Below are 17,017 nucleotides of genomic sequence, written 5' to 3' on the forward strand. Positions count from 1 at the left end.
GCTCTTGTTATGAGACAGATTCTTGGAAATAGAATTGCTGAGTCAAAGCTTTACCACTGTTTTGGTATCCAAATAATGACTGAGCTGATTTCAAGGGTCCAGTTGGAGCAGTATTTGAATTTCAAACTAGAGGAGTTCTACTAATTTGCCTCAGTTTTTTTTTTTTTTTGATCTTGTGTCTTGTATATTTGGTACTGCATTTCATTTTTCCATGATTTTCTGATGCTTTCGACACAGAGGCACTTCTGAGGAAGAAATGGCCTTGTACTGGAGTATTGTAAGTAATTTGTCAAAATTAATCTACTTGCAACCCATCCTACACCTGATGAGATATAATGTAAATAGCTCTTTTATCTGAGTGTATACGATTTTGTCAGACAAGGTTCAAAAGTGACAACCGAGGGTCAAATTACATTACTTCCCTTGGGATTGCCATAAGAACCCATCTTGAATACCGTGCCATGCTTTTTTGAAATATCCATGTGGCAAGTTTTTGAGGCACATTTTGTGGGCTACAGATGTATACAGAATGTCTTGGGTATTGTAAATGGTGAGTGGAATTTCTTGCAATAAGCCTGACATTCCAAGAGTGACACAATTGTTTGTAAGACCGGCATTCACATAATAAATCTAAACTCACTCTCTATTTGTATATGTTTTAAGTAAGAGTGAGACAAAACTATCTCTCATCTTCCTTCCCCCAGATCTTAGTATTTATTCCAATGCCTCGTAACTTGCACACTAAAATGATTAGCAAGCACACAGCTTTTAAGGTATTTAAATAGGAGATAAATATTTTGACTATACAAAATATAATCAAGCCTGCATGCATTTCCAATTATCTGCCATCATTTAAAGTATTTCCTGTAAACAGTTGTCAGAACTTTTAAATTTAACATATTTTAGTTACCACTTCTCTAAAATCATAGATGCAAAACCTTCTTTGGTGATAATCTGGTCAAATAGCCCTGCTCCCCCATTTCCTGTGAGACCTGGTATAATTCAATCATTTGTAAAATGAGTACTTTTGGGGGATAAAATGCGATAGTTTAAGTACTTAGCACAGAGTTCAGAACCATTAAATATTTAATTTTTATTACTGCCACCACCATATTACTATCCATAGGCAAAATCCTTAGATTCCGCTCCCAGTTCTGTAATTCATCAGCTATATCATGTTGGTGAGATTATTTAATACCTTGAGACTCAGCTGGACAATGGGGTGACAATTGATGTATGGCCCTTCCTTACAGAGTTAGAGACCCTGCTAAATGCATTGCTGTTTTTGAAGGTGGCTTGCAGATGGCCACGGGTTACATAAATGAAAAGTATAATTATGGTTGTTGTTGTTTACAAAAAGTGCTGCACTCAATTTTCACATTTGTTTAAAGATTTCACTGACTGTATACTTTTCTTTTGCATCAGTTGGAACAGAGAGAAGGGCAAGCAATGGCTACAATTTCCCATGTACCATACAGGTAGGAGCTGAGTTTATTCACAGCGGGTACATTTAGTTCTGATTTTCTTTCCATTTAATTCAGTATGGGAAGCCTGTTGGTCAGAGTTGTTAGAAGGAGATCAAAGCACCTGATGGTTATTTCACAGATGCTGTAATTAGGCTCTTGCCTTCATGAAGTAAGTTGTTTCAATTGGTCACAACGCAGCCTGGCAGCCTGCCTGTTGCCTCTTTGTAGTGAAAAGTATATGGTATCCAAAGTGGTTATAATTTAGGGATGGGGAATAAAGCGTTTGTTGTAATCAATAAAGTCCATGAAATACTGAGCAGGGAAATCGTAAGCAACAACAACAACATGGAAACCATCCCCTATCCTGTTCAGGATTGTTGTCCAGCTTTCTCTTGAAAACTGATTATTGTTGACCTGCTGGATGCACACAGTCAAGGACTTAACAGAATAACAAAAGAAGGCTCATGAATGTATCACTGAAATGTTCAGGGTTCAGGAATAAAGGTTCTTTTGTAAGCAAAAGGAGAAGTTTAAAAAGAGGGGTTCTCTTTAGATTGGAACTTTAAAAGCTGAGCAGAGATAGGTCCCAAATGGAATGGGTAGTAATGGGTAAGAATGATCAGCAGAGAGAACAGAGGAACAACTCAAGTGTGTTGTTCAAAGAGCTCCATGTACAAATGGAAATGGAAAGAAAAGATACAGGTAATTTTGTGAATCTGGAAGCTTCTCCCTAATGACTATTAGAGGAATTTAGAATGTTAAGGACTTCACTATAGAGGCTAAGGTCAAGGATGGCTCTCTTCTTTTATAACATAGCTTTTAGTGATAGAAATATTGGTTGGGTCACTGTGCTTAAGGGAAATACCATCTTCCCAAAGCTCAGTTTTCTCTTTTGTAGCATGAGAGTAAGAACACTAATGAATCAAAATATGTGGAGCAAGAGCCCCACGAATGTTAGCCATCATCATCATCAGTATTCTATTATAGAAATAAGCCTTCTGCAGAACACATCTTTGTAGACTAACTGAACATGTGCCTATTTCCGTTATTGCAGTGAAGATGAAGAAATTGGAGACTAGAGGATAAAAAAATTTTCTCTGAAATTGTAAATCCTGAGTACTCCAGCTTCTCTATTAATTATACAGACTCTCAGAGAAGCTTCATGGCTAGTCAGTTCAACATAACACAAATGCTGCTAGCAGACTATTCTTTTGAAAATAGGTTTCAAGTTGTCCAATTGGACACAAGAAAATTCATCAGAAGATCTAAATACGCTTTTGTCATTGCTTCTTAATAGCATAACATTTTTGACATTTATGGACTACCAGTTAAGGCAGCTTTACAAGATTTAAGAACTGTAGGCTGAGTTGCATTCTGTTGATATAATTGCAGCATTTTTTGCCCTATTTCTTTTAGCTGTGCTTGTCAGGCCATAATAAAGGCCACCTCCTCTTTGGAACCCATGGAATTGATCAACAAGATCAGAAATAAAATATATGGAAACCTCACACATGGAAACTTCATACAAGATGACTTGATATTATTGGTAAAGTCTGACCACATTGTAATGAAAAAGCTAGGTAATTATTCTGGTGGGGTATTTCAGTATAAATTCACTTCTATTATTGTAAACTAACAATGCATTCATAATAAGGAATTGTAAGTTCAGAGGGAAGAGGGATCATCTTTATGATCCTTTCCACATCCACAGTTACAACTCTGTTGAGACCCTTTTTACTTTCAAGGGCTCATAAAAGAACAGGATCTGAGAGTTTACAAGAGACTTGGCTAGCTGTGGGTATTACCTGTTAGCAGGGGCAAGTTCATCCACAGACTTGGAGGATTGTTTCTCTTGCATAGATACCCAAAAAGCTGGAAAGCTTCCTTATTACACAAAATAAATCCTAATTTATTAATTGATTCAGCCATCCTGTATGTATTAGCAAGTAATCTAGAACTATTCCAGATTTCACTCATGGACATTTTCTCTTCTAATTAGAAGGGTTTTAATGGTAAAAGAGAAAGTAGGCTACCAAGCCATTGTACCTCTTTGTCATTGCTGCAGCTTTGGTAAGTATCAGAGGGCAGGCTGAGGTTGCACTACGATGAGAGTGCAGTGAAGGGAGACAATTGTGGGAGCTACAGGCAGAGCCCATCATGTAAATGATGCCAATGAATGTGTTCTGAGTGTGAGAGGAAGGGACCTCTCATTCTTGCCCGCAAGAAGACTGGGCTGGCTACTTCTTGAGCCTCTCTGTCAACACCTCAAGGTAGAATTTTCAGGATCAGGTTCACATATTCACTGGGTGTCCAGTTAAATTGGGAATTTGTCACATAGATTTAGCCAGTGTGCATCTCCTGCAATGTGACAATGCCTCACAACCAACCTTGGTCTAGCAAGCTCCTACGGAGGAGTCAGTCCAGTTCTTAACACCAACATCAGAAATGGATTTTCCCTATGTTGGTCATGGCAGACGCATGGAATTTACTAATGTCAAAGTCATCCCAGAGTCCATTAAGCAGGAGGTGATCATCCAGAAAGAGAAGTGGGCCTAGAATCTCCTCTATTTGCACATCAAACTGATAACAATGAGTACTTTGAAAGAAGGACAATTGGCAGGTTCTAATGCTGTACTCTAACACCGTTTTGGGTGGCTGGAATTTCCCCTCAAACAATACATACCATTAAAACAGAGCCAAAACAACTCTCCTGTCAACTGGTGGTTTTAATGAAAAGCACGAAGATTGTGGTTATACTGTGTGGCTTATTTAAACAAAAAGACTCCATTTAAGCTATATTCCATGATGCCTGCTTTAAATGGCCTGTTGGAAATAGCTTCCTCTTTTATTTGCTGATGTCTGTGTGCAGAGTAATAATGATGAATATATAATGTATGTTCATGATACTTTTAAGTGGCTTTTGCCCTTGAAAATGTGCATACATTTTCTCTGTAGATCCAGGAATGTGCAAACCCGCTGAAACTCCCTCTAACTACAAAGGGACATATAAGTGGCTATTAACCAACCCTACTGAGACTGCCCAAACTAGATGCATAAAAAATGAGGATGGAAATGCCACTAGAATCTGGTATGTAATGGCCAAGGTCTAATTGCTGGTTCACATACACAAAGATCCACTTAGTTGTTGGAAGCATGAGTCAATGTCATTTGTGTGAGCATGTTCCCTCCCCTCTACCTCTACTGTCAATCTGTCTGTCTTTTTCTTTCTTTCTTCTTTTGTTCTTTCTTTCGAACTTAAAACATATACATGCAAAATAGTAAGAAAAAATTTCAAGAAAGCAGAAGGAAAAAGTCACTCCTAATCTCACCACCTGAACACAGCAGTTTTTAGCTGGCATTTTTTTTTTTCTATCTAACCTTTGTCGGTGTGCTTTTAAGTGTTTGGCAGTGGCAATCACAGTTCTCATACCAATAATGTAATTTACCCTTTCACTCAATGGTTTATCAAACATTTTCTATGTTTGACATTCATCTTCTTAATGATCATTTCGAAAATCAGCCTCAGATGCCATCCTGTTGATGGGGCATAATAATTTACTAAATTTTTCTATTGTTGACGTTATCATTTTCCTTTATAAAATCATCAGCCCTCTCTTCTTACTCTCAGTGTTAATGGTTTATGCCATTAACTTAAGTGGGCAAGAGCAGAGGGCCCCAGGTTTCAAAGGAGGATTAAAAGCACTCTTTTAGAAAGCCACACCCCCTACTGCAGCCCACCTTTCCCTGCCTGCCTGTAATCAGCCAGCAAGGCAGGCAGCTTGGGCAGCCGCAGTTGGAGCTCTCACATAGAGCCTCTCTTTTCCAATCCCACTGCCTGGTGCAAGCTCCTTACTAGCCCTTGTGTACTATTAGAACACTCCTTTTGCCTTCTACCCATCCACTACCCCCTCTATTGCACAGTGCTGCCAGCATGATTCTCCAAAGGTCTGGATGACACCTCATCATTCATGTGCTCGAATGAAGTCCAAACGCTGGAATACAGTCCTCAAGACTGCAGACTCCTATCCCGCTGTATTGCTTTCTTCTCCCTTTACCATGTACTCCAGCTCCCAAAGACCATTTGTTATTTCAGACTCTGTGGGGACTTCCTTGTGTCTTTCTGCTTGTGCAGTTTGCTTTTCTTGGAGGGAGGGGCAGGGAGTGGGGTGGGGGGCAGGTGTCTCGGTCTCCGTCCTTTGGGTACTAGGCTTAGTTAAAATGTTTCTGAAAATAAGGGCTTCTTGATGGCTTGATAGGCTCAGTTTTGTTTCTACAGCTTTTCTTCTAACATTTTGTCTAATTTTAGAGAAGTTACTTTTAGACTGTGAAACTGCTGGATTCCAACCTCCTCCACGAGGGCTGGGACCCTGCCCTGTTTTCCTGCGCTGCCTATCACCATTCCTGGAGCAAGGTGCTTGCTGCCTGACTTGCACTGGGTTGAGTCGGATGAGGGACAGAAGAGGGTGGGTGATGGGGGCCAATGAGCTGCAGAGGTTTCTATGCTAATCACCTTGACAAATGGATATGCTGAGCTAGAGACAGCATTTCAACAGGAGTTTCCTCCTAGAAATAGGAGAAACTGAGGACACAGAGCCACGTCGAGGGAGCAAAGGTCGTTGCCTTGATGCTTGGTCGCCTAGCTGTTGTCATCCCCCTCCTCAGCGTTCTTGCCTGTCTACCTGCCCCACATTCTAACCCTAGGTTCACCTGCCCTCCCAGAGCAAAGTATTTCTCACTTTGTGCAGAAGGACTGGGCTCCCATCTGTGTTCTCTGGGAAGGATGCTGGGGCAGAGAAAGAAGGAGGCCTGCAAAAAATGGACCTACCCCTCCACTACTCGCTTCACTACACTCTCCGTCTCCTCCTTGAGTGAGGAAGTTGAATGATGCCTTTAATTCATCCCTTCCCTTTTTTTTCAGTTCAATCAGCATCGAAACAGGCAAATCTCAGTGGGAAAAGCCAAGGTTCAAGCAATGCAAGTTGCTTCAGAAACTTCCTGATAAGATTGTGGATTTTGCTAATATTACCATAAATGACGGTAAGACTGTTTGGTACACATCAGAGAAACTTCAGTTAGATTTTCCTGTTGACCTGAGAACACAGAGATTACAGGCAAATGATAATCTGGCTTTAGAAAGTAAGTAGTTAATGTTGGTAGAGTTGATGCGAGGCATGGAAAATTAGAACTAGCAGGAATTTTGCTTTTTTTTATAAGGCTTTACTAATTTTTATTTTCCATTTTAATTTTTAAAAGGTGTAATAGGCAGTACTTTATGTAGCTCAATATGTAAAGGACAAAGAGGATGTACAGTGAATCATCTTCCTCCCACAGGTGACCCCACCATCCAGGTACTATCCACAGAGACAGAGTACCCTCTTCTGAGGTTATACACATGTACACGCCCCATCCCTTTTGTATACAAATAGGAGCATGCTGTACACATTGTCCTCCACTTCACATTTTTCTATTGATAACATACTGAAGAGATTATTCTTATCATTATACAAAGGGCTTATTCAACCCCTACATAGTAGTACACCTCATGGGTGGGCCACCAACTTATTTATTTACTTGTAGGTTATTTCTTAAATCAATTTTAATAGATTCACAAAAGCATAAAACTGATATATATTAATGGAGTACCTACGATGTCATTGCATAATGTTCAGATTGGGGCAATTATATCTCTCCTTACACATGTGTAATTTCTCTCTAGTGAAAATATTCAAAATCACTTTACATAGCATTTTGAAAGACACAATAGGTGATCATTATGTATGGTCACCCCACTGTGCAATAGCACCCCAAAGCTTCTTATACTAGTCCAGTGGCAGTGTGGTACCCATTTTCCACCATTCCCCCATCTCTTTTCTCTGAGTAACACTCCAATTTATTTGTTTGTTCTATTTCTATGTATATTTCAGTTTTAATAGCACTTTCATTAAAAATACTGCTTTAAAACTACCTTGTTTATTTACATTTTTAAGCAATTTTTTTGGTACCAGGGATCAAACTCATGACCCTGCCCTTTCCAGGCAGGTGCTATGCTGCTGAGCTAAATCCCCAGCCCCCTATATTTTTATTATAAGGAAAATAGTGCAACATATTTTTAAATAAAAACATTTTTGTTGGTATGTAAAATGTTTTAGACTAGCATTCACTAAGCAGCTGATAATGAAGGTTGCCTTTCATATAAAAATACAGGCCAGATACCATGGTACATGCCAGTAATTTCAACATTGGGGAGGCTGAGGCAGGAGAATCACAAGTTCAAACCAAGTTCCAAACCAGTCTGGGCAACTTAGCAACTTACTGAGACCCTGTCTTAAATTTTAAATAAATGAAAAGGGTTGGGGATGTAGTTCAGTGTGAAGGTTCTGGGTTCACTCTGTACCAACACTACCACCACCACCACCAAAAAATGCACTTAGAGACCATGCTAGCTTTCATTTTGTTTTATAACAAGTTGTTACCATATTCTACATTATTAGATAAAATAAATTCAAAATAAGGTGCATTTCTTTAAACTACATGGAAAGACCAATTTTTGCTAATCAAATCATCAAAGATTTAAAAGCCCGATAGATAACACACTGTGCTGATGAAGGTATTTTGAAGCTGGCACTCGCTTAGCTTGCAAGTGGGAACATTAAAAAACACTGCTGTAAGAGATGTTACACATATGTCACAATTTTGTGCAAGTAGGGTACATCTGAAGCGCAAATTTCTGAAAGTCGAATTTCTAGGTCAATCATGCTTTTGATGTTTTCCAAAATGCTCTTTGTGGTAGTTGCACCAATTTATACTTCCACTTGCAAGGTATTAAAACCCTGTTTCAGAATGCCTTCATCAACGTAAGATATTTGTAGGCTTTGGATCTTTGATTAGCAAAAATTTGTATCTTGATGTAGTTTTAAAACTTTTTAATAGAGATAGTCCCATATCATTTATTTAATATTCAGTGGGTTGATTTTAGTGGATTTTCTTAGCATATTGACGAGGTTGTATAATTTTCCAGTCTTCCCGTTTCTCCTTCCCTTGTCTCTTGGCAGAGATTAATTTACTTTCTGTTTCTATGATATTCTGGGCATTTCCTAAGTTTTTTGAGGTTCATCCATGTGGTATAATATATTTCAGTTCTTTCTTTCTTTCTTTCTTTCTTTCTTTTTGTACTGGGGATTGAACTCACAACCTAGTGTTTGCCAGGCAGATGCTTATTCCTCTGAGCTAAATCCCCGGCCCTTCATTGCTTTTTATGACTGAGTAGTATTCTGTTAAATGACTGTAATACATTTGGTTTATTTATTCATCAACAGATGGGCATTCGGTTTTTTCCACCTTTTTTCTTTTGTTAAATGTTATTTTAAAGATAATAAAACTAAGCAAAATAAAGCAGAACAAAGTCAATCAAAACAAACCAGTGTAAATGACACAGGACTTCAAAACAGTACAAAATCAGCAACGGTTACCATGCCTCTTGTTGTCTTAAAAATAACTGTAGATAACTTCAGACATAGTAAAAATCAAATAAAACAATATAATCAATAAAAACAAAGCAATAAATGTAATAAAGGACTTCAAAATAAGACACTAGTAAATCCAAAATGGCTATCATGATATATCTTGCTAACTTTGAAATAACTATCCATGCTATTAAGATATAACAAAATCAAAGTAAAACAGAATCAAACCCAACCCAAAAGAACAATGAAAATGATACAAGATTTCAAAACAAGATAATAAGAAATTAACAATGGCTACCATCTTCAGAAGGAGATCCCCCATAGAGGCCACACTGCATACTTTGATCCTCTGAATAGATATCAGACCACCAGCCCTAGACCTGCAAAGTCAGTGAAACACCAAACACCACAAGCATCAAATTTTATTTCGTCTCAATAGCTATCATCAAATCCTGTGTTTCTCTGTATCAGCCGGTTGCTTCTAAGGCGGAGAGAGGGGTTGTCTCTTCTTGTTTCCCAGCCTGTGCACCAGAAGGGACTGAGGTCTGGCTGCTCCCAGAGGTGGTAGCCCATGTATGGTGCCAGTTTTCAGGAAGGGCTTTCTTCTTGTTGACTTCTTGTTCTCTTCCCCCGTGGTCTGCAAAGGGTGCTGACTCATGGGAAGAGGCTGGGATAGTAAATCCAAAATGGCTACCATAATATATCTTGCTAACTTGCAAGCGGCAAGTGCACGGTGCTGGTTTGCCAATGGATTTTTACACCTTTTGTGTATTATTAATAGTCTGGCTATCAACTTTTATGTGCAAATTATTGCATATACAAATGTCCTCTTCTTTTATATGTAACATCAAAGAGTAGTAACTTTATGAATAGTTTTGGAGGAACTGCAAAACAATTTTCCACAGAAGTGGCACCATTTTTACCCCTGTTTAAGTGTAAGAAGGTTCTGATTTCCTTATGTCTGTGTGAACACTTACTATTGTCCGTCTTTTAAAAATTACGATTGATGGTAATCCATCCCCCAGTCAACATACACACCTTCACTCCAGTATCTCCACTTTTAGTCATTTGTGCTTTCTGTCTTTATGTCTTGATCAGTCTAGTTAAAGACTTTGACTTTTGTTAATTTTTAAATAAAGTTTATTTATTTAGCAGAATTTTAGGTTAACAGGTAATTGAACATAAGCTATAGAGTTTCCATATATGTTTCTTGACATAGGCCCTCCGCGCAATGGACAATCCCACAAGACTGGTACATCTATTAGGATGGATGAGCCTATACCAACACATCATTATCCTCCAAGGTCCATAGTTTACATTAAGGTTCGTTGTACATTCTGTAGGTTTGGATAAATGTGTAGTGGCACATATACACCAACACTGAGTACCATACACAAGTGTTTAACTGAAAAATCCTCTGTGTTCCAAATATTCACCCCTCATCGTCCAAAACCCTGGAAACCAGTAATCTTTTTGCTGTCTCCTTACTTTTGTGTCTTCCAGAATGTCCTACAGTTGGAATCATATGGTATGTAGGTTTTTCAGGTTGGCTTCCTGTACTTAGTAATATTCATTTGACTTTCATTGATCTTTAAACTTAGTAATATTCATTTAACTTTAAATGAATAAGAAAAGAAAGAAGTTATCAAGTGATATTCATTTAAAGTTAAATATTCATTTAAAGTTAAATGAATATCACTTGATAACATTTCTTTTTTGCACTTAAGGCTCTCTTCTTGTCTGAATATAACCAAGTTTACTTATCCATTGATTGATTCAAAGAAATCTTGGTTGCTTCTAAAGTTTGGCAGTTATGACTTAAAATGCTCTAAACACCTATGCACAGGTTCTTATAAGTATGTAAAATTTAAACTTATCTGGGAAAGCTTAAGGGAGTAAACTGCCACAGTATCTTTCAAAGTGTCTGTACCCCTCATATTACCATCAGCAGTGAAGGAGAGCACCTGTTGCTCCGTATCCTAGCTAGCATTTCATGTCAGTGTTTTGGCTTTTGACCATTCCAACAGGTATGTAGAAGGATAGCATTTTTGTTTAATTTGCAGCTCCCTAGTGACATATGGTGCTGAATATTTTCATAAACTTACTTGTCTGCTGTGTATCTTTTCTGGTGAAGTGTATGCCATAGACTGGATTTTTATGCCTGCCTCCCATTCATAGGTTGAAATCCTGATCCCAGTGTGAAGATATTTGGAGATGGCATCTCTGGGAGGTTACTAGGTCATGAAAGTGAAGCCCTCATGAATGCTCTTATAAAATAGGCCTGAAGGAGCTTTCCTGCCCTTTAGCATTGACGTTACAGTGAGAAAATAGCTGTGTATGAACAAGGAACTGGGAGCTCACTAGACACTGAACCTGTTTTCCTCATAGAATTTCAGTTCCTGCCCAGTTCTTCAGGCACAGCTCTACTGTATAGGTTGGGTCGCTGCCATAATGAACTGGCAAAGCCCTAGTGCCTTGAGTCAAGCCAGGGAATTGGCTCGGAGGCAACTGACTTCTCAGACTTGTCTTCCCTGCAGAAGATAAAAATTTGAGATCCTTGCCAAGGAATATCTAGAAGGATTAGACAAACAAAAACAACCCTGATGATTCCTAGATTAGAAGTCATGAGTCAGGGCAGTAGGGAGTATCTCAGCTTGTAGTGAGTAGGTGGAAATATGGTGAGGTTTGTGTTTTATGCTGCCCTCCCTCCTTCTAACTGCTTTCTCTTATGGAAGACCAAGTCAAGAAATGGTTATAACAATAAGAAAAACACTATTTTGAGTGGGTTTTGTGAGTTGGGGAATTTAGAAAATTGACCGTAAGAATTCACTATATATTATAGTATATATGTGTGCATTTGTATCTTATGTAAATATTATATACAAATGAATGTGTATATATATATATATATGTAATGTATTTATGATAATATATAATGTGTATATGAACTACCATGGAGTAACAAACCAGGTGGATGGTGATTATGAAGTATATAGCTAAAGATACACATTACTATAATATAAAAATAAACTATCAATTATATATTATATCTATATATGTATGAATATTTTATACCATATAAATATTATATACAGTATATGTACAATAGTACATATAATAATATATAATCTACTGTGTAGTAATATAATACTTGAATGATGATTATAATATATATATCTAAGCATATATATTAATATGACATAAAACTAAATTATCAATTATATATCATACATAAATATACATATTAATGCTAAATAAATATAAGTGCATATACCATATAAAATATTTGTATTATACATAATATGTGTAGTAATATATAATATATAAACTACTATGGAGTAAAAGAACAGATGTGATTGTAATGTATGTAACTAAAAAAGTGAACTATGAAGTTTATTAGCTTTGGAGGAATCCTCATCTTGTAAATTATGAGCTTGACAAATAATCAGTACAATGTGAAGGAAATAAAAATGTATTCATGCTGAAATAATTTATTTTATTTAGTTTTTAAACTTGCTGACAAGCATTAGATATCTTAGTTGGAGAAAAACTCTTCAGTTCTCTCACTTAGATGCTGATTTTTCATAACTGCTTAATACCACAAGGTTTAAAATGGTACACTTAATTTCAAAGTTCTTCAAGTTCTTTTTTGTGCTCAATTTTGTCACCTACCTTTTGAAGATGCACCGGGTTCTAATGCAATTACCTAAGACTTTTTAAAAAATTCTCTTCTGTCTGTGTGCATCCCGCCATCAGGGTGGGGCAGTGAGCGATGAAGAATGAATGATAGAGCAGGGTGGGGTAGCTCAGTGATGGGCTGTGGGCCTCCGATGCACCAGGCCCTGGAGTCCCTCCCAGGAGGTCACGTAGAAGGACTGCAAAGCGCTACCATTCCAGTCCCCAACAATATGGAGAAAAGAAGCAAAGGCACGCAGCAAAAATGGTGTTGAAAGACTCAATCTTTGGAGTTGGAGAGGGTTACAATTTCTTAGCATCTTAATTTCTTCATTTGTATAAAGGGAGTAATATTTAGGTACTCATCGCATAGGGCAGTGATGGTGAAACTTTTTCAGACAGGCGCCCCACCTGCAACCCAAAACCCACAAACTGCCAACACTGCAATTAGACCTAAATACTGAAAAAAAAAAAAAAAAAAAAACTCGCGTGCTAACATATTTTGTTTTACAAGAAAAACGAAGAGCACATGTGTCACAGGTTCACCACTACTGTATGAAGCAGACCCAAATGTCAAAGAAGGAATGGGTTGATGTTTAGCATTTTGAATACTGCACTCAGCAGCAAGTCATTACAGGCATTTTCACGGTCATTCATCACAATAACCCTATGTGAGTGGCAGTGAGCCTGCCGCATGTGCGCCACAGCCAGCTGTTCGTTATCCCTGAAAACTCCCAAAGGCTCGCAGTCACTGGCTTGGTACAGTAGAATCTGGAAATAGTGACGCTGCCAGTTGTGACATTAATTTTTAAGAGGACTGGAAAGTTCTGAATCCTTTGTTTTCATACACTTTCACTTGGGATGCTTCTTCTCAGAACCCAGATACCATGCTGGAAGAATCCTAGCAGTATGCTGGAAAATATTGAACAACCACTTTTACTGAAGAAAGGTACTAATTTGTAGCATTTGCTAATTTTCACGATTTGATGTACTCTTCCCATGACTGAATAGAAACTGCGTGTGATCACCGGACTATGAAGTTAGTAAGAGTTGTCACACAGAGACAGTGGATATAAATAATTGCAAAACATGGATGAATATAATGGCAAAATAATTAGGGAGTGAAATTTCGAGTGTCACCACTGGTTTTAATATATTTAACTGTAATTTATATTATTTAATTTTTAATAATGTCTATGTTTAACATCCAGCTCGCAAAATTCCCTGAGATTTGCAATTGATTGTCATAAGCTGGTATAAGTTGACTCTGGTACATCCAAGCCAGATCCAGCACACTACTGAGCCTAAGGCACTGGAAGAAATCATATGCAGAGGGTGCAGGCCCAAGCCCTAACTGACAAGCACATGGTCAGTATCAACAGTCAGCCTTGTGAGTGCTCCATTGGTTTTGCAGTGTTGAGGATGGAGCCTAGAACCTTGTGCACTTCAGACAATCACTCGCCCACTGAGCTACATCCCCAAGACCTAGTGCTCCAGTTTTGAGCTTCCAGCCAGGTCTAGCCTTCAGATGTGTCCAGTTGAGGTTGCCATCTGACTGCAATTTCATGAGAGATTTCCCCATGAAGACTGCTCAGACCCCTGAGAGACAATAATTTATTACTGTTTTAAGCTATAAACTTTGAGGTGGTTTGTTATGCAGCAATAGGCAACTAGAACATTGACTCACAGAAATTGCTCGATAAATAACAGATATTGTTTTGATTATTACAATTACTGACCAGTTAATTGTTAATAGTAGTGAGAGCGATGAGGATCAATTCATTTTACCTTCAATAAAGGAAGATTCCTTTGATTACTTTTGCTTGGGGGCCTAGAATTTTTATATAATGAGTGTAATTTATCCTGAATTTCCCTTAAAAAGTGTGTAACTCTAGGTGCAACATCTATGATTATTTCCCACAGTATAGTTGGTCTCCCATTGGCCCTGTTTACTTTCATTCTGTCACAGCAGGGAGGGCACCAAGTGGGGTCACACCACTGAAACCCAAAGAATCATGACTAGGCAGCTCGGCTATTCCATTTTCTTTTCTTTTCTTTTTTTAATCGGTACCAGGGATCGAACTCACGACTGCCTGCTTGCAAGACAGGCACTTATGACGCTGAGCTAAATCCCCAGCCCCAGGCTATTCCATTTTCAACAATGCTTGAATAGTTTAATAAGAGCAGTAGAAAGATTCATGAATGAGCTTGATACTTTATCCTTCTATCACATCTTACCATTTTTCTGGTTTCTTTAACCAACCAGAAGATAGATATTAATAGGAACAAAATATAACTTTAGAAACAGTTACAGATTTAGTCAGTTCCTGCCCTTCTTCCCATCTCCTCAGGGAAAGCCCTGCCTTTGCCCACTGGGGTCCCATCTAAGGCACCGTTGGGCAGATTGGGGTAATGGTCAAGGATGGGGTTTGAGAGGACCTCAGTTAAGATTGCTTCATTTGCACCAATGGGGGCAGAACTGTTTGTAGAAAAAGAGAATAAAGGAAGAAAATGAAGGGATAAAGAGAGAAAAATAGCCTATGAAGGAAGAAAATGAAGGGATAAAGAGAGAAAAATAGCCTATGAAGGCTTTGAGAAGATATAGTTGGGGTGAATGGAGATAAGAAGGAGGTGTGGACAGATGCTTCTGACAGAGAGAAGAGAGGAAGCAAGAGAAGGGGGAGGGGAGAGAGAGATTGAGATTATGCAAAATTACCCCCCCCCCCAGATCTGTCGGTTACTCATAACCTCAGTTACATTAGTCAAGAATGTAATCTCTCTGGGCATTTTCTTATTAACAGACTGTATTTTTCAACTGTTTCCCTTCACGTTTTGCTTACTGAACTTGAACTTAAGTGCTATAAGCAAGAAAACACCAGAGGCAGCTAAGCATTATATGGTTACACTGAACTAAAATCTAATTTGCAGTGTAATTGTTTCACAAGACTCTTAACTTTAAACATGGAGGGTGAGTCAAACAATTATTTAAAAAGACATTTATGGTACAATGAAAGGCTGAATATTTGATGTTCATGAATACTATTGCTAATTTTTCATCTTCAATTTAATTTAATTAGGATTATGGTTAAGACTAAAGTCCTTTCTTTTAAAGATAGTGCTGACATATTTATAGATGAAACAATATGTCTGGGATTTACTTTCAGATAATCTGGGATTAGGGCAAAAGTGGGTGAGAGACAAGATAAAATAAGATTAGCCTTTTATTGACACTTCTTGAAGTTGGGTGATTCATGAGCTACACAAGGTTCTTTATACTATTCTTTCTACTTTTGTGGATCCTTGAAAATTTCCATAATAAAGAGTGGAAAAAAGTGGGCGACTTAATGTCTATTGTTCTTACTGTCTAAAACATCTATATTAATTGGTTTTCATTATGTGGTCCATATTTGCTTTTTTCCTGTGGGTTGATGGTTCTTGACAGAAAGTTATAATCATCCCCCTTGATTGTGAAAACATAGGCTGTGTGTTTGCTGATATTTGAGGACAGGTGGAATCTACTTAATCCAATACTCAACAGCCTTGCCTTAATTAGAATCAAATTTCGAGATAATTCTTCAGTGACAAAAAATTTCCCTGCTGTATTTTTAAAAGAGTTCAATGAGTAAAAACTTGACTTAGCACTACATTCTGGGGCTACATGTACTGCAGAAGCTGAGGTCCAATGTTTTCCTTCTGTAACCTGTGTTATCTCGACATATATTTCCATTTCATACCCTTTAGTTTTTAAAGGGAAGGAAGCAGACCAGCATGGCCCCAAACTAAGAATAGTGATAGAACTTGTACATTTCTACTTTGTTCCCTAGAGAACGCAGATGATGTTGCAGAGCACATTTTAAAGTTGATAAACGAATCGCCGCCTCTGGATGAAGAAGAGACCAGAATTATTGTTTCAAAAGTAGACGAGATTTCAAAGTGTGATGAGATAAGTATGAACATAACCCAGATTATGTTACAAATAATCAGCGCTGTTTTAGAAAAGCAAAATGATTCAACTTCCAATCTGCATCAAGTAAGCAATACGTAAGTACTGATAGTTTGGTAAAAGAAATTATTTCATGAAATTTAAATTGGATAGTATTACATCCTTAGCACATGGTCTCCACCAAATGTAACAGTCAGGTAGTTACACATCAAAAGGTCAGGCTGTGCAGTGTAATGGGATAATTTTACTCCAATTCCTGTTGTGAAAGAACACTTAAATTGTATCCTAGTGAGAATAAGTTTTCAGAGCAATAGTTATGCCAAGCCAAATTTGCAACCTATTTCTCCAACCTTGGTTGTTCCCCAGATTTCTCTATTTCTATAAAATTGACCTGAGCACTTCTAATGCCAAACTTGAGGAATCATACTAGTTACCCCTCTCTAGCTCATAGCCAATCAACAACCAACTTT

The 17,017-nt window shown here is 37.9% G+C and overlaps 1 protein-coding gene across 1 annotated transcript in view; it reads left to right on the forward strand.

The window, feature by feature from the left end:
- Adgrg4 (adhesion G protein-coupled receptor G4) overlaps positions 1–17,017 on the forward strand; it is a 90,874-nt gene that overhangs the window by 34,409 nt on the left and 39,448 nt on the right. The window contains exons 6-11 of the mRNA XM_063245599.1: positions 238–277; positions 1,426–1,478; positions 2,883–3,046; positions 4,422–4,554; positions 6,385–6,503; positions 16,429–16,645. Coding sequence (XP_063101669.1) covers positions 238–277; positions 1,426–1,478; positions 2,883–3,046; positions 4,422–4,554; positions 6,385–6,503; positions 16,429–16,645 — 726 coding nt within the window. The remainder of the gene's footprint in view (positions 1–237; positions 278–1,425; positions 1,479–2,882; positions 3,047–4,421; positions 4,555–6,384; positions 6,504–16,428; positions 16,646–17,017) is intronic.

The sequence above is a fragment of the Cavia porcellus genome, unplaced genomic scaffold (assembly GCF_034190915.1).
Source record: "Cavia porcellus strain 051 isolate PalLab524CR breed Dunkin Hartley unplaced genomic scaffold, mCavPor4.1 scaffold_3, whole genome shotgun sequence".
NCBI lineage: Eukaryota > Metazoa > Chordata > Mammalia > Rodentia > Caviidae > Cavia > Cavia porcellus.